Source organism: Garra rufa, chromosome 24 (genome assembly GCF_049309525.1).
Source record: "Garra rufa chromosome 24, GarRuf1.0, whole genome shotgun sequence".
NCBI classification, from domain to species: domain Eukaryota; kingdom Metazoa; phylum Chordata; class Actinopteri; order Cypriniformes; family Cyprinidae; genus Garra; species Garra rufa.
In genome coordinates, this window is record NC_133384.1 from 1,665,155 (window position 1) to 1,679,867 (window position 14,713).

Below are 14,713 nucleotides of genomic sequence, written 5' to 3' on the forward strand. Positions count from 1 at the left end.
ATATTGCCAAGCCCTGTGCAGTGACGGACACTCGTGTTTGTGTATATCCACATGCGCGTACACTGTGTACTCCCCTCCCCTATCTGTTGCTCTCATCATCTTAATGTTTCCTTAGTGGCTGATCAAAAGACCCACCACTCCCTGATTGGCTGAGCTTATCCTCTGTGGTTCAGCGACTCACGCAATGTGTCTTTGTATGTTTAAGGTGTGGTCACTGCAAGAACCTGGCCCCTACCTGGGACGATCTATCTAAAAAGGAGTTTCCTGGTCTGACTGATGTGAAGATTGCTAAAGTGGACTGCACAGTGGAGAGAACGCTCTGCAACAGATACTCTGTGAGTGTGGCTCATTTAGTCTGGAATTTTTTTTTATTCACTGATGGGTGGCAGAGAGATTAAGTCTTGTCAGGGTTCGTACAAGGTGCTTAAAGTGCTTGAAGTACTTGAAGAGGAACAGATGAACAAAATCAACTGCGTATCAATCATTTCAAGCGATTCACTAGCAAAAACTATAAAATTAAAACAAACCTTTCATTTTTAAATTTCAACATTGCTTGTAATTATTTTAAAAAGCATGTAGTGATGGGTGAAACTGAGCTTTGCAAAACTCTGAATCAGTTAAACCATTGCATCGCAAAATGATTCCCTGTTTCGAAGCGATCAGATTGCGTATCACAAATCATTTGATTTAGATCGGGACTTCGGAGCGGATTCACAAATCATTTGAACTTCAAATTGTGAATCATTAGATCTGAACCGGTATATGAATAATTTTTCTAATTGAATGTTCTAAATCAAGTGATTCCCAATCCGCACTCTTGAGTCCTGATCTGAAATTATGTGTGTGGAAATCATTATTCAGATCGGGACTTCAGAGTGTGGATCGTTTATCATTTGATTCAGATCGGGACTTCGGAGCGGGTTTGCAAATCATTTGACTTGGGGACTTAAAATCGTGTATTGCAAATTGTTTGATTCAGATCGGGACTTAATCATTTGATTTAGGTCTGAACGGGTTTCTGAATCATTTCACAAATTAAATGATCTAAAAACAAATGATTCACAGTCCGGCTCTGAGTCCTGATCTGAAATGATGTGCACAATCATTGTTCAGATCGGGACTTCAGAGCGTATTATTTGACTTAGGTTAGGGACTTAAAATCGCGTATTGCAAATCATTTGTTTTAGATCTGAACTTTCCTTATCGTGAATCATTTGATTTAGATCGTAATGGGTTTTGAATCATTTCACAAATTGAATGATCTAAATCAAATGATTCACATTCCACGCTCCGAGTCCTGATCTGGAATGATGGTACACAAATAATTATTCAGATCAGGACTTCAGAGCGTGGATTGCAAATCATTTGATTCAGATCGAGACTTCAGAGTGGGTTTGCGAATCATTTGACTTAAGTCGGGACTTAAAATTGCGTATCGTGAATTATTTGATTTAGATCGGAACGGGTTTCTGAATCATTTCACAAAATTAATGATCTAAATCAAACAATTCACGATCTGAGTCCTGATCTGAAATGGTGCACAAATCATTATTCATATCAGGACTTCAGAGCATGGATCGTAAATCAGTTGATTTAGATTGGGACCTCAGAGTGGGTTTGTGAATCATTTGACTTAGGTCGGGACTTAAAATTGCGTATTGCAAATCATTTGATTTAGATTGGAACTTTGCATATCGTGAATCATTTGATTCAGATTGGAATGGGTTTCAGAATCATTTCAAGTGATTTGCGATCTGTGCTCCAAGTCCTGATCTGAATTGATGGTGCACAAATCGTTATTCAGATTGGGACTTCAGAGCATGGATCGTAAATCAATTGATTCAGATTAGGACTTCAGAGCGTGTTTGCGAGTCATTTTACTTAGGGACCTAAAATTGCGTATCGCAAATCATTTGATTCAGGTCGGGTCTGAATCATTTGATAAATTGAATGATCTGAATCAAGTGATTCACAATCTGCGCACCAAGTCCTTATCTAAAATGATGGTTTGCGAATCATTATTCAGATCGGGACTTCAGAGTGTGGATCGCAAATCATTTGATTCAGATCGGGACTTTAGAGCAGTTTTGTGAATCATTGGACTTGGGTCGGTACTTAAAATCGTCTATCACAAATCATTCGATTTAGATCAGAACTTTGCGTATAGTGAATCATTTGATTTAGATCGGAACGGGTTTCTCGCGCTCCGAGTCCTGATTTGAAATGATGGTGCACAAATCATTATTTAGATCGGGACTTCAGAGCGTGGGTCGTAAATCAGTTGATTCAGATTGGGACCTCAGAGCGGGTTTGCGAATCATTTGACTTGGATCGGGACTTAAAACAGCGTATCACAAATCATTTGATTTAGATTGAAACAGGTTTCTGAATCATTTCACGAATTGAATGATCTAAATTAAATGATTCACGCAAATCATTTGATTTAGATCGGGACTTCGGAGCCGGTTTACAAATCGTTTGACTTAGGTCAGGACTTCAAATCGTGTATCGCAAATCTTTTGATTTAGATCGAAATGGGTTTCCAATTCATTTCACATATTGAATGATCTAAATCAAATGATTGATTTAGTCCTGAAATGAGTCCTGATCTGAAACGATGGTTTACAAATGTTTATTTAGATTGGGCTACAGAGCATGGATCGCAAGTCATTTCATTCAGATCGGGACTTCGGAGTGGGTTTGCAAATCATTTGACATAGGTTGGGACTTGGGGTGGGTATCGCTTATCATTTGATTTAGATCATATCTCTGGAGCTCGTATGGTGAATAATTTGTTTCAAATCAGGATTTCGGAGTGATTTTGCAAACCTTTTTTTTGTTTGTTTTTCTTAAACAGTAGAAAACATCAAACTATTAGGCATTACATATAAAAACAAGTTATAAAATCAAAGCAAAAATACACAAATACAAATCCCTTAAGAAAATTAAAGGAGAACTCCGGTGTGATATTGACCTAAAGTGTATTGAATCATGATACCGAGTGTGAACGTACCTTGCATATTTCATCTCGGTTTGTGTCCAGCTGTCCGAAATGTGGGGTCAGTTAGCCGATGCTCACAACAGGCTGTCTATGAGAGTGAATAGGGCATCGGAAAAGCCATGTAAATAAATCACTGTTTTACGCCATTTACGAGGCACAAAGTAGCTCCACACTTCATCGGTAGACTTCCTAGGGCCCTGACATTTAAAACGAGACATTGAGAACTCAGAAAAAGCACCGGTAGTTTATTTACAAGAAGATTTATACAGACATCTTCCACCAGGAACAGACCGGTCGCCGCCATCTTAAATGTAGTCACGATAAGTCGAGTGTCGAGCACCAAGGAATTTATCAGGTTATCAACGTATCAGGTTGTAGTTTCCTTCGTGCTCGACACTCGACTTATCGTGACTACATTTAAGATGGCGGCGACCGGTCTGTTCCTGGTGGAAGATGTCTGTATAAATCTTCTTGTAAATAAACTACCGGTGCTTTTTCTGAGTTCTCAATGTCTCGTTTTAAATGTCAGGACCCTAGGAAGTCTACCGATGAAGTGTGGAGCTACTTTGTGCCTCGTAAATGGCGTAAAACAGTGATTTATTTACATGGCTTTTCCGATGCCCTATTCTCTCTCATAGACAGCCTGTTGTGAGCATCGGATAACTGACCCCAGATTTCGGACAGCTGGACACAAACCGAGATGAAAAATGCAAGGTACGTTCACACTCGGTATCATGATTCAATACACTTTAGGTCAATATCACACCGGAGTTCTCCTTTAACAGTGTTTTTTTAGTAAGTGTAGTGTGCTTTGTAATACTTCAGTAGTGATACTTTGCATGTGATTCTTTATTTTTGCCTTTTTTAATTAGTATATATGTTTTATGTTTTTACCTTTAGAATTTGAAATTTGAAAGAAGATAAGTGAGATCTCTGATTTAATTCCTTAAAAATCAAAAAAGAAGTTCTTAAAATCCTTATTTTATTTCACAGTATCTGCTTAAACCCTGGTCTTGTGGATTGTTGATGTTTGAGGGATGGGGTCAACATAACTTCAAATTACTGGCAGAGAGTCATTTTTTTTTTTTAAATAAATACCTTTCTGTCTACTATCAATGGAAAATATCACGTTTTTATACAGGTTTTAGTTTAGTTCAGTTGCTACACACAATCTAAATATATATGTAAATATTTGATCATTGTTCTTTTAGGTGCGTGGATACCCAACTCTCCTGATGTTCCGGGCGGGGCAACAGGGGGAGGAGCATAATGGAGGGCGGGACTTGGAGAGCTTACACAGTTTTGTCATGAAGCAAGCGAGAGATGAGCTGTAACTCCTCCCTCATTTTCCATCTCACAACACAAAAGCAACACTACCTTCATTTACCATACTGTAAAATGGACTGCTTTTTCTTCATTTCTCTCCCTTATCTACTAAAGGACAGTCTCTTCCACATGATAAAATGTGAATGTACACAATTTCTTCTAGACCAGTTGATGAGATTATTAGCAATTACAACCACAGGCTTTTGATTTTGCCCTTTCTCCCGTTTAAATCTGTTTGATTTAAAGAAACTGACACTTCAGTTAAGATCATTACATCATTTAAAGGTGCATATTTTGTAAATGTCAGTTATATTTGAGGATATTCAGCTTAGTTTGCTATCGACTAAGACATATTACCTCAGGGAGACCATGTAACATTTAAAGAAAACAATGACATGTACCTGCTGTGATTTCCATTTTTTTCCATTCAGTGCAAAATACTATGATAGGTCTTAGGTTTTGAAATGGTTGTATTCTTTAGAGGATTAAAAAATATATAAAAATAAATCAGACTAAGGTAGTGTGTTAGCCAGACTTGGGAGACCTGCTTAAAAAGGCCAAGACCAAGATGCTGACTAGCTGGTTCAGATATTTGGCCATAATTATCAAACCAGACCAGTGCCAGCAAACCATATTAGGCTAGTTTAATCTGATTTCTTCACTGAGGAGGCTATTTGTTTAATTATTTTGGCTAATTTGTCTTATAAAGCTTCTTAATGTTGTTATAGGCACATTTAGACATATCCCCAATATTACCGTTATATAATACTTTCTATTCCCCTCAAAGCTCAGCGAGTTAAAACAATACAAAATAGATGATTTTTGCTGTATAGTGATGGTTTATGGAAATATGGTTTAATGGGAATTACAGTAAAGGTTGTGAAAGGTTAAAGCGGTTATGGTACAGTATTTTTTTTATTATTGTTTATTCTGCATATGTGGCTTTTTATTTTTCCCCTGTGTCATTTTTCCTTTGATTAGGTTTGTCTTTTAAGACTCTTTTTTTTTTTTTCTCTCTCTCTCTCTGTAATGCAGTCTTGATGGCTTTCACATGCATTCATTCACTTTTGATATTAGTGATCTGCTTAAAACACTTTGTGTTGGTAAAATTCCGACACTAGCGTCGGCGGTTATCATTGCTTGAAGAATGCTGATAGACTTGTATGTGTTCTCTGATGCTCTCCAGTGGTTTCATTGATTTAAACAAATGTAATTTACATTTTTCCTTTCAAATATTCCCACACCGAGATGTTTATTTTTCTCTTTTACTGGATCTGAAAGAGAAGGAAGGGAAAAGCAATCAGAGAAACCGCATATATTCAGTGAAGTCTTTATGGGAGGCACATGGTCAAGGCCGACCTCAGTGAAAAACGCAGTATTTTTGTCCTGTGTGAGAGGGGGTACAAGCACTGCCTGGGGTTTTTTGTACAAAAAAAAAAAAGCACGTTGTGACAAATTTCATAATAAAATGTCTTTTTCCAAAAATAGCAGTTTTTAATTTTCCTTTACTCTTGCGATATGATCTCTGTGGTATATGGGAACAATAAATAAACTACAATGTACAAGTATTTACACACAAGCATCCAGATATGGTTGAGACATGTAAACAGCAGTTTATGGGAGGTATATGTGATTATAACTAGGGATAGGATTTGTACAAAATAGAAAATGTTACTTTTTCCACCCTCAGATTTAATTCTTGGGGCAGAATTAGAGTACATCTGATTAGAAATGCCCACTGGCAACTAACAGTACAACCAATTACCATTTAGTGATGTGACTGCTGTCAGTGTAACCCAAGAAGTCAAGGTTTGGCTGGTTGGCAAAGTCCTGTTGGCTTACTAGGCTCCTGTACCAGTGAGATGAATGGGAAGGCAAACAGCATCAAATTTGCATCAATGTAACCAAATAATTTGGTTTCGGTATTGGTATAAAAAGTGATTATTATATGGAAGCCCGTTTTCGCCACTGAATAAAAAAAAAAAAAAATAAAAAGGTTATTGCGACTCATCTCACAGTTCTGACTTTTTTTTTTTGCCTTGAAACACGCAGCGTTATTTTATGTGGTGACGTGCTTTTAACTGAAACAAAAACATATCGCCCAGCCCCGCCCACTTATTTTGAATAGCCAATAGCGTTTCATTTATATCTCTTCGGGTCAGAGCCGTTAAGCTCGGAAAAGCCGCATTTGTAGCTTATGACAGCCACATACTAATAAATTATCCCACAGATTCAATATGAAACTCATAATTATGCTGAGGCTGTGTGGTTTAATACATGCCAATCGCACATGAGCACATATGATCTGCTCCGTGTATTGCGTCTCTGTGTAGGGGGCGGGACAATACGGACTCTAGAGAGCATTTGATTGGACAGAACGTTTGATGAGAAACTGAAGTGCATGGTGATATCATCAAAATCGTTGATTCATATTGGCAGAAGTGACGAGACTGTAAGTTTTGAATGCCCATATCTTGTAAACAAGAATTTTGTCATTGTTTTGAATCACACTAGCTTATAGATAATCTTAAGGATAATATATTCATACTAAAAGCCAAAAAACTTTCATTTTGATTTCAGGGGGACTTTATGTCAGAATTGTGAGATAAAACCTCCCACTTCTGTTAACATATCCATGTGAACATGTCTTTTTTTTTTCTCCTCAGAACTGGCCATTTTTAACTCGCAATTGTGAGTTTATATTTTACAATTTTGAGCAAAAAAGTCAGAATTGTGAGTTATATATCTCGCAATTCTGACTTTATAACTCACGATTGTTTATATCTAACAGCTCTTAAAAAAAAGTCAGAATTGTGAAATGTAAACTTGAAATTGTGAAGAAAAAAAGTCTGAATTGTAAGATATAAACTCACAACTGCAAGTTATAAAGTCAATTACGAGATATAAACTCGCAATTCTGAAAAATGAATTCAGATTTGTAACATAATCTTGAAATTGTGAGAAAAGTCAGAATTGTAAGATATAAACTTACAATTGCGAGTTATAAAGTCAGAATTACGAGATATAAACTCGCAATTCTGAGAAATGAATTCAGAATTGTGAGATGTAACCTCGAAATTGTGAGGGAAAAAAAAGTCAGAATTGTAAGATACAAACTCACAATTGCGAGTTATAAAGTCAGAATTATGAGATATAAACAATTGAAGTCAGAATTGTGTGATATGAAATTGCAATTGCGAGTTAAGTCAGATTTGTTGGATAAAACCTCCCAATTCTGTGATCATATCAGTCTTTTTTTTTCTCTTCAGAACTGGACATTTTTAACTCGCAATTGTGCATTTATATCTCACAATTCTGAGCAAAAAAGTTAGAATTGTAAGTTATATATCTTGCAATTCTGACTTTCTTTATTTCTCGCAATTGTGAATTTATATCCCACAATTTTGACTATATCTAGCAATTGTGCATTTATATCTTAACAGCTCTGAAAAAAAAAAGTCAGAATTGTGAGATGTAAACTAGAAATTGTGAGTTTATATCTTCCCTCACAATTTCGAGTTTACATCTCACAATTCTGACTTCATTTCTCAGAATTGTGAGATGTAAACTTGAAATTGTGAGAAAAAAGTCAGAATTGTAAGATATAAACTCACAATTGTGAGTTAGAAAGTCAGAATTACAAGATATAAACATGCAATTCTGTGAAAATAGAAGTCTTTTTTTTCCTCTGAAGAACTGGCCATTTTTAACTTGCAATTGCAAGTTCATATCTCACAATTCTGAGCAAATTAAGTCAGAATTGTGTGATATGAAGTTGCAATTGCGAGTTATTAAGTTAGAATTGTGAGATAAAAACCTCCCAATTCTGTGAAAATATAAGTCATTTCATTTCAAGTTCGTATCTCACAATTCTGAGCAAAAAAGAATTGTGTGTTATATATCTCGCAATTCTTACTTTCTCTATTTCTTGCAATTGTGAATTTATATCCCGCAATTCTGACGATATCTAGCAATTCTGACTTTATAACTCACAATTGTGTGTTTATATCTAACAGCTGAGAAAAAAAGTCCGAATTGTGAGTTTATATGATGCAATTCTGAGGAAAAAAGTCAGAATTACGAGATGTAAACTTGAAACTGTGAGAAAAAAGTCAGAATTGTGAGATAAAAAGTCGTAATTACCTTTTTTGTTTTTTATTCAGTGGCGGAAACGGGCTTCCATATTATCAATTCCCAAATTACAAACCATGGCAAAAAGAAAAGATATTGCTACAATGATGAAAACCATATATATAGCCATAATCCAGAGAGAGATTTGTACCATTCAACGGCTCACAGTGGGAAAAAAAAATTGACAGCTGCATATTAAAAGTTTGACAATAAATAGACATGAGATGGTGGAAAATCTACAGCCCATGTAAGGACGGTGGCACAGAAAACAGTTTTGTTGCTGAAAAACCTTAAATGTAGGTCCTCGTGTCTTATGGGAAGTTTTGGATGTAGGCCATCCGAAGTGCAGGTGTTGCAGGGAAATTATAGATCTGTGGTGTCGGACGGCATCAAATAACAGTTCCATCCTTGGAACGGCAGCATAATGGTTCCGTTCTTTGAGTTCTGTTGAAGAGTGTAACCACTCGCTCTGACTCACCGATGCAAACCACAGGTAGTGCAGAGCAAATATTGAGAAACTTAAAATAATTTGATTTTTTTGAGACCTAAAATAGAGTCCTGTGGGTTCAAGTGACTTCATCAAAAATACACAAAGCAGCAGAAAGTTTCCTGTTCTGATTTGTGTGCTTTGGGACATAGTAATTTATAAGTTTCCGATCTTAAAGAGGTCATATCATGAGGAGTCTTTTGAAAGTTTCTTTTAAAAATAAAAGAGCTACTGTAACTTTCAGAACTCAAGTTGTCTATTTATCTTAGGGAGGAAGTTCCTGAAAGTTGCAAAAATGATTTGTTCTGAACTTCGGGAACTTTCAAACATCTAAAAGATACAAAGTCTAGTCCTAAAGGCACAGCAGCAAAACAAAAAAAAAGTATCCTGTTTATTTTTAGAGTGAGGGCGGAAAATAGTCATGAAGAACTGATTCGACTTTTGTAAGACAAGTGGACCTTGTGTGATGCAACCCCTTTAAATATTTGATAATTGAAACACAATTTTAAATACAAGACTGCATTTTAGCTCATAATTTACATTTTCTTTGTGTGTCTTTGTTTTAGACTGAAGGCCTCAAGTTCATTTTCTGTTTATAGATTCACATGAACATCTTCTTGGCAGTTTGTAGGATCCGAAACGTCATGAGAAATGGCCATGTGCGTAAAGATGAGAAGCAGCAAACCTGGATCCACCGTCGAGACATTATATTCATAACGCTTGCTTTTTGTCTCTGTCTTATTTAGTTTTGCCAGTCCTCACAAACATTTGTCTCTGTCTCTGCGGTGCAGCGGTCGGGCAGGGCGGCTTGTGTCCCTCGTGTCAGTGGCAGCCGCATGCACGCACCACCATGTTCTTGTATTTTTTCAGAATGACGTTGGAGTTGTCGTCATAGTAGAGCACGGAGATTGCGTGCAGTTTGGTGGGAGCGCAACATGGTTTTGGAACGTTCTCTGGATTCATCAGATGGACCTGAAAGTGAAGCAAGATATTTTTAACACTCAGTACTGTGAAATTAAACAGTACTAAGTACTGTGAATTTATTAAACGTGACTCACCAGTGTCTGTACTATAGCATGATTAGTAGCATTCATATGGGCGTTTAGGGGAAAAGAGCATTCTCCATCACAGTAGTTTGCTGCGTAACCCTCAGGTGCAATAATCCAGTCCTGACAAACACACATATTTAAATCAAAAGGACTGTTCACACAAAAATAGTAAATAAAATAAAATAGATTCAACACTCATTCAGGATAATTAATAATTACAGCTACAGTTTGATGTCTGTAATACTGATTATACACATATCCTTCATCTTTACCTGCCAGCCCAGTTCTCTGAAGCTGACGTACAGTTCATGCTTTTTGCAGGCGGTCTTCTGATCACTGCTGTTGTAATCTGCTGTGTACAGAGAAGAGACATTAATGTGTGCTAGGTTACAATATAGCAAACTGCACATGCAGCTTTTATACTTTCCTAGTAGGGATGCACCGAAATGAAAATTCTTGGCCGAAGCCGAACAAAATTACACACTAGGCCGAAGGCCGATTACTGAACACGGATTTTCGCGTTTTTCCCCCATGTATTTTGCCAATTCTTTTCACTATTGCATAAATTAAATAGCCAATATTTGCTTTTTACAGTTTTGTCTTGCTTTTCAAAGAAAAAAAAAATCAATTTAAAAATGTTTAACACTGAACATTTTTAACATTGTAGTAGACATTATAGCCTAATATTTTACTAAAGTTAATAAGTTAGTAAAATATTATTCTTTGGCCATTTTTAAGACCCCCTGCCTAAACCAGGCATGTGTAAAAATAAATGCAGCCTTGCTGAGCAAAGGCGAATGTTATAATAAATGTATTAATAGAGCTGTTGTAATGATTATCATTATTGTTGTGTTACTTTTTATTTTATTTTACAGAACAACAGTAAAATTACAATACTAACATTTATGAATGTTGACTTTTATTTTGGCGGAAACCCGCAAGAAGACCTCAGTACTACTTTTTGCTGACAGCAGCAGATTTATGAATGATTCTCATCAGGCAGATTTCCCTCACGCTTTGGACTTTGAACGCTAACAGCTCGTTCAGCGCTGTCAGAATAAATACAATTTGTGCGTTTATTAGACAACATAACGCTCTGTAGTTTATTTACTAATGGTTTAAGCCCATTTCGCGATTTCAGTCATCATACAGTAACCAGCAACAACCACCCCTTTCTCTTCTCATGGAAGACATGCGATGCGATACTAGACAGTCTTCTGCTGCCGGTGCTTGTAATGATTTTTGCATCTTTCTCTGACAGTTTTAAATGCTTCCACACTGCTGACAAATGTATTAAAACAAAAAAAAAAAATGAAGAAGTATATTGCATAAATATTCATACCCTTAACGCAGTACTCAGTTGAAGCACCAATACAGCCTCAAGTCTTTTTGTATAAGATATGACAAGCTTTGCACATCTGCATTTGGTAATTATCTGCTATTCTTCTTCTCACCTCTTCACCTCTCAAGCTGTCAGCTTGGATGGGGTCTGGCAAACATTTTCAGGTTTCTCCAGAAATATTTGATTGGGTTCAAGTCCAGGCTGTGTCTGGGCCACTCAAAAACATTCACAGAGTTGTCTATTAGCCACTCTTGCTGTGTGCTTAGGGACATGTCTTGTTGGAAGGTAAACCTTTTGCCCAGTCTGAGGTTCTGAATGCTCTGGACTGGGTTTTTATTAAGTCTATCTGTGTATTTTGCTGTGTTAAGCTTTCTTTCTACTCTGACAAGTCCCTGAAAAACAGCCCCACAGGATGAGGCTGCTACCAGCACACCTTGCCTGCTTTCCTCCAAACATGATGCTTGGAATAGAGGTTCATCAGAGAATCTTGTTTCTCACAAACTGAGAGTTCTTTAGGTGCTTTGTTGCAAATTCCAAGTGGGTTTCCTTCTGTAAGTTTCTCCCATCTACACATATGATCATGGAGCTCAACTAGAGTGACCATCAGGTTCTTGGTCACCATTCTAGCCAAGACCCTTCTCCATTAATTGCTCAGTTTGGCCAGGAGGCCAGCTCTAGGAAGAGTCCTGGTTGTTTCAAACTTTTTCCATTATGGATAATGGAGGCGACATGCTTTTGTGAACCTTCAGTGCAGCAGAATTTTTCTGAACTCTTCCCCAGATCTGTGCCTTGACACAATTCTGTTTCTGAGCTCTATAGGCAGTTTTTTTTTTTTTACCTCAGGGCTTGGTTTTTGCTCTGATATGCATTTTCAGCTGTTAGACCTTTTATTGAGAGGTATGTGTGCCTTTCTAAACCATACTCATTCAAATGAATTTACCACAGGTTAACTTCACTCGATGTGTAGTAACATCTTCCATCGATATGAATTTTTATTTCTAATAAATTTGCAAAAAATGTGTTACAATACTGTTTTTTGCTTTTTCATTATGGTGTATGGAGTGTAGATTGATGTGGAAAAATGTATATATTTAAAGCAGTTTAACAAAACGTGAAAATGAAGGGGTATGAATACTTTAGCAAGGCACTGTACTTTAAATTTCTAAAAAATTGCAACTTAATTACAATATGAAGTAATGTAAAGTAATGAGTAAATACAAATATATTTAAATGCATGACACAGAAGTATTTTAGTTTACCATAAATGCCTGGTCAGTTCATCCAACATTGTTTAAAGACAAAAGACAAAATTACAGGATGAAATTACATCTAAAGTTATACCTAAGTGGGTCAAAAAAGCACTCAAGTCAGCTAACTGCATTTAAAATGCATTTAAACTATAATGCATTTTCATATAATTGAAGTTAACTTGCAACTGTCTGAAAACATAATATTCTTTTAAAATATATAATTTTCGTAATAAGAACTTTTTATAAAAGAACCAAAATTGCAGAAAGACAGCCTTACTTTTCACCTCCATTGCATCCTTTTTTCCACTCAATGAAAATAAATGGTGACTGAAGTTTAATTTTAGCCTTACATTTCCTTTTGTGCCCCATGTAAGAAAGTAAGTCATACAGATTTGAAACATGAGTGAAAATATTCAGTAGAAGGGTCAGTAAAAAGGTATCTGGTGCACTTAATACCAATAGGGTGGTTTAAAATTCCATAATTCAAAATTTGTATTATGCAAGTTTAAAGTAAGACTGCTAATCCTGTCAAGATCACAACACATTTGCAAGTCGCTGTCAACAACATTTACAGTTTGTTTCAATTATCTGTGCAGCTCCACCCTTGTGTCATGTTAACTGCATGTCAGCAGCAGGTAGGTTTGGGTTTTCTGAAGGGGAAGGTCATCTCTGGCACTGACTGCTACTCTGAATTCAAACACTGACACATTCTTTCCACTGGTGTTCTCATATGCTTTTTTTTGGTCATTTTTGCTAAGTGCGGTGGAGTGGGAGAGGAGAGAGAAAGCTATGATATCAGTTCAGGCCAGCTGCAATCCCTTCCTGTTTTTTTGAGTGTACGTCCCAAAGAGCAGCACTTTGACCATCCAGAGATCTTGCTGACCAAAACAGTGGCAAGACATGCCATGCAAGGTGGGTAGTCAGAAGAGGTGCGACCTTCCATATCCCACATAGACCACACTTTTGCCATGTCTGAAAGCATAGTTGCTGTTACACTGTTTTCTTTTTAAACAAGCTGCTGAAGCCTCTCTAATGAAATCATACTGTAATTCATTACTGTAATGACATTATGATGTAAGTAAATTTAATTTACTGCTCTCGTAAGACAGAATAAGACAATGAAAACTTGTCATAGAATGCAGCTAAGAAAGGCAACTGATATATACACGTCAGAATAGCTTTTATTTTGCATTTAGTAATGTGCGACATATATGTTGACATCTTTATTTCACTTTACAGCACAAAATTTGTTCCCCTAGATTTGTGCAGTGGGCTCACATTTGCAGGATTGTAGGACATTAGATGAAAACCACTCCAGTGAGGTGCCAAAATCACACTAGCATGACAGGGGTACCCCAGGGCTCAATGCTTAGCCCCGTTCTCTTTTGAATATACACAATATATGCAACTCTGCCAGCCTGGCAATTCCACAAAATATCTCAGTCCAGCTGGGCTCAGCAACACTAACAACACCCAAGTCAGTCAGGAACATGGTGACAGAGTTTATTGAAGAGCTTAAGTTCACCCACAACATCAGTATGTCTGCCTAGCCAGGCAGATCTATATTCTTCAATGTCACCCAGATCAGATCTTTCCCCTTGTTTAAACTATTGCCATTTGGACTACTGCAATGCTCTTCAGGCAGCCTTCCAGCTAGCACAATAAATTCAAATGATCCAGAATCCACACCAGTGGTACCATTGTAACAGGGCACTTTTCCAGAACACTCACACCCACTTGTTGCTGAAATGATTTTTTAAGGCTCCACCCAAGCAGCTGAGTGCCTCACAATAAAACACAGTGCTTCCATGAGCACTTGGTACACAACCATCTATATTAAATTATATCTACATCCCTCTAACCCTCAAAACAATCCTTAAAAAATGGTTCCTCTGTTGTCACTGTACTGTATCTTTACTTATATGTTGCTTCGAATAAAACAATCTAGTAAATAAGTAGAGTGAAAACCTATTGTAATTGTTAGAATGGGCAAGGATCAGCAATCTCCATGTAAAATATGATTGTGCAGACCAAACTGTAAATTGTAGACTTGAAACTTGGAGGGATGATAGTACTCACACCGCCGACAACGTCACCAAGGCTCGCACCAATTGGCCTGACGGGGTC

At 37.0% G+C, this 14,713-nt stretch overlaps 2 protein-coding genes across 5 annotated transcripts in view; one reads left to right on the forward strand and one right to left on the reverse strand.

Moving 5' to 3' along the window:
- The window catches only part of txndc5 (thioredoxin domain containing 5), a 20,273-nt gene extending 14,456 nt beyond the window's left edge, over positions 1-5,817 (forward strand). The window contains exons 9-10 of the mRNA XM_073830409.1: positions 206-335; positions 4,213-5,817. Of these exons, the coding sequence (XP_073686510.1) occupies positions 206-335; positions 4,213-4,335 (253 nt within the window). The 3' untranslated portion in view covers positions 4,336-5,817. The remainder of the gene's footprint in view (positions 1-205; positions 336-4,212) is intronic.
- Positions 5,801-14,713, reverse strand: part of bmp6 (bone morphogenetic protein 6) — a 57,545-nt gene continuing 48,632 nt past the window's right edge. Inside the window, exons 5-8 of one of the 4 annotated variants that reach the window (XM_073830410.1) lie at positions 11,663-11,712; positions 10,267-10,323; positions 10,004-10,114; positions 5,801-9,917 (exon numbers count right to left, since the gene is read on the reverse strand). In XM_073830410.1, the coding sequence (XP_073686511.1) occupies positions 9,768-9,917; positions 10,004-10,114; positions 10,267-10,323; positions 11,663-11,712 (368 nt within the window). In that variant the 3' untranslated portion in view covers positions 5,801-9,767. Of the gene's footprint in view, positions 9,918-10,003; positions 10,115-10,266; positions 10,347-11,662; positions 11,713-14,713 lie in introns of all 4 variants that reach the window. The other 3 variants (XM_073830412.1, XM_073830411.1, XM_073830413.1) reach the window with 3 other exon arrangements.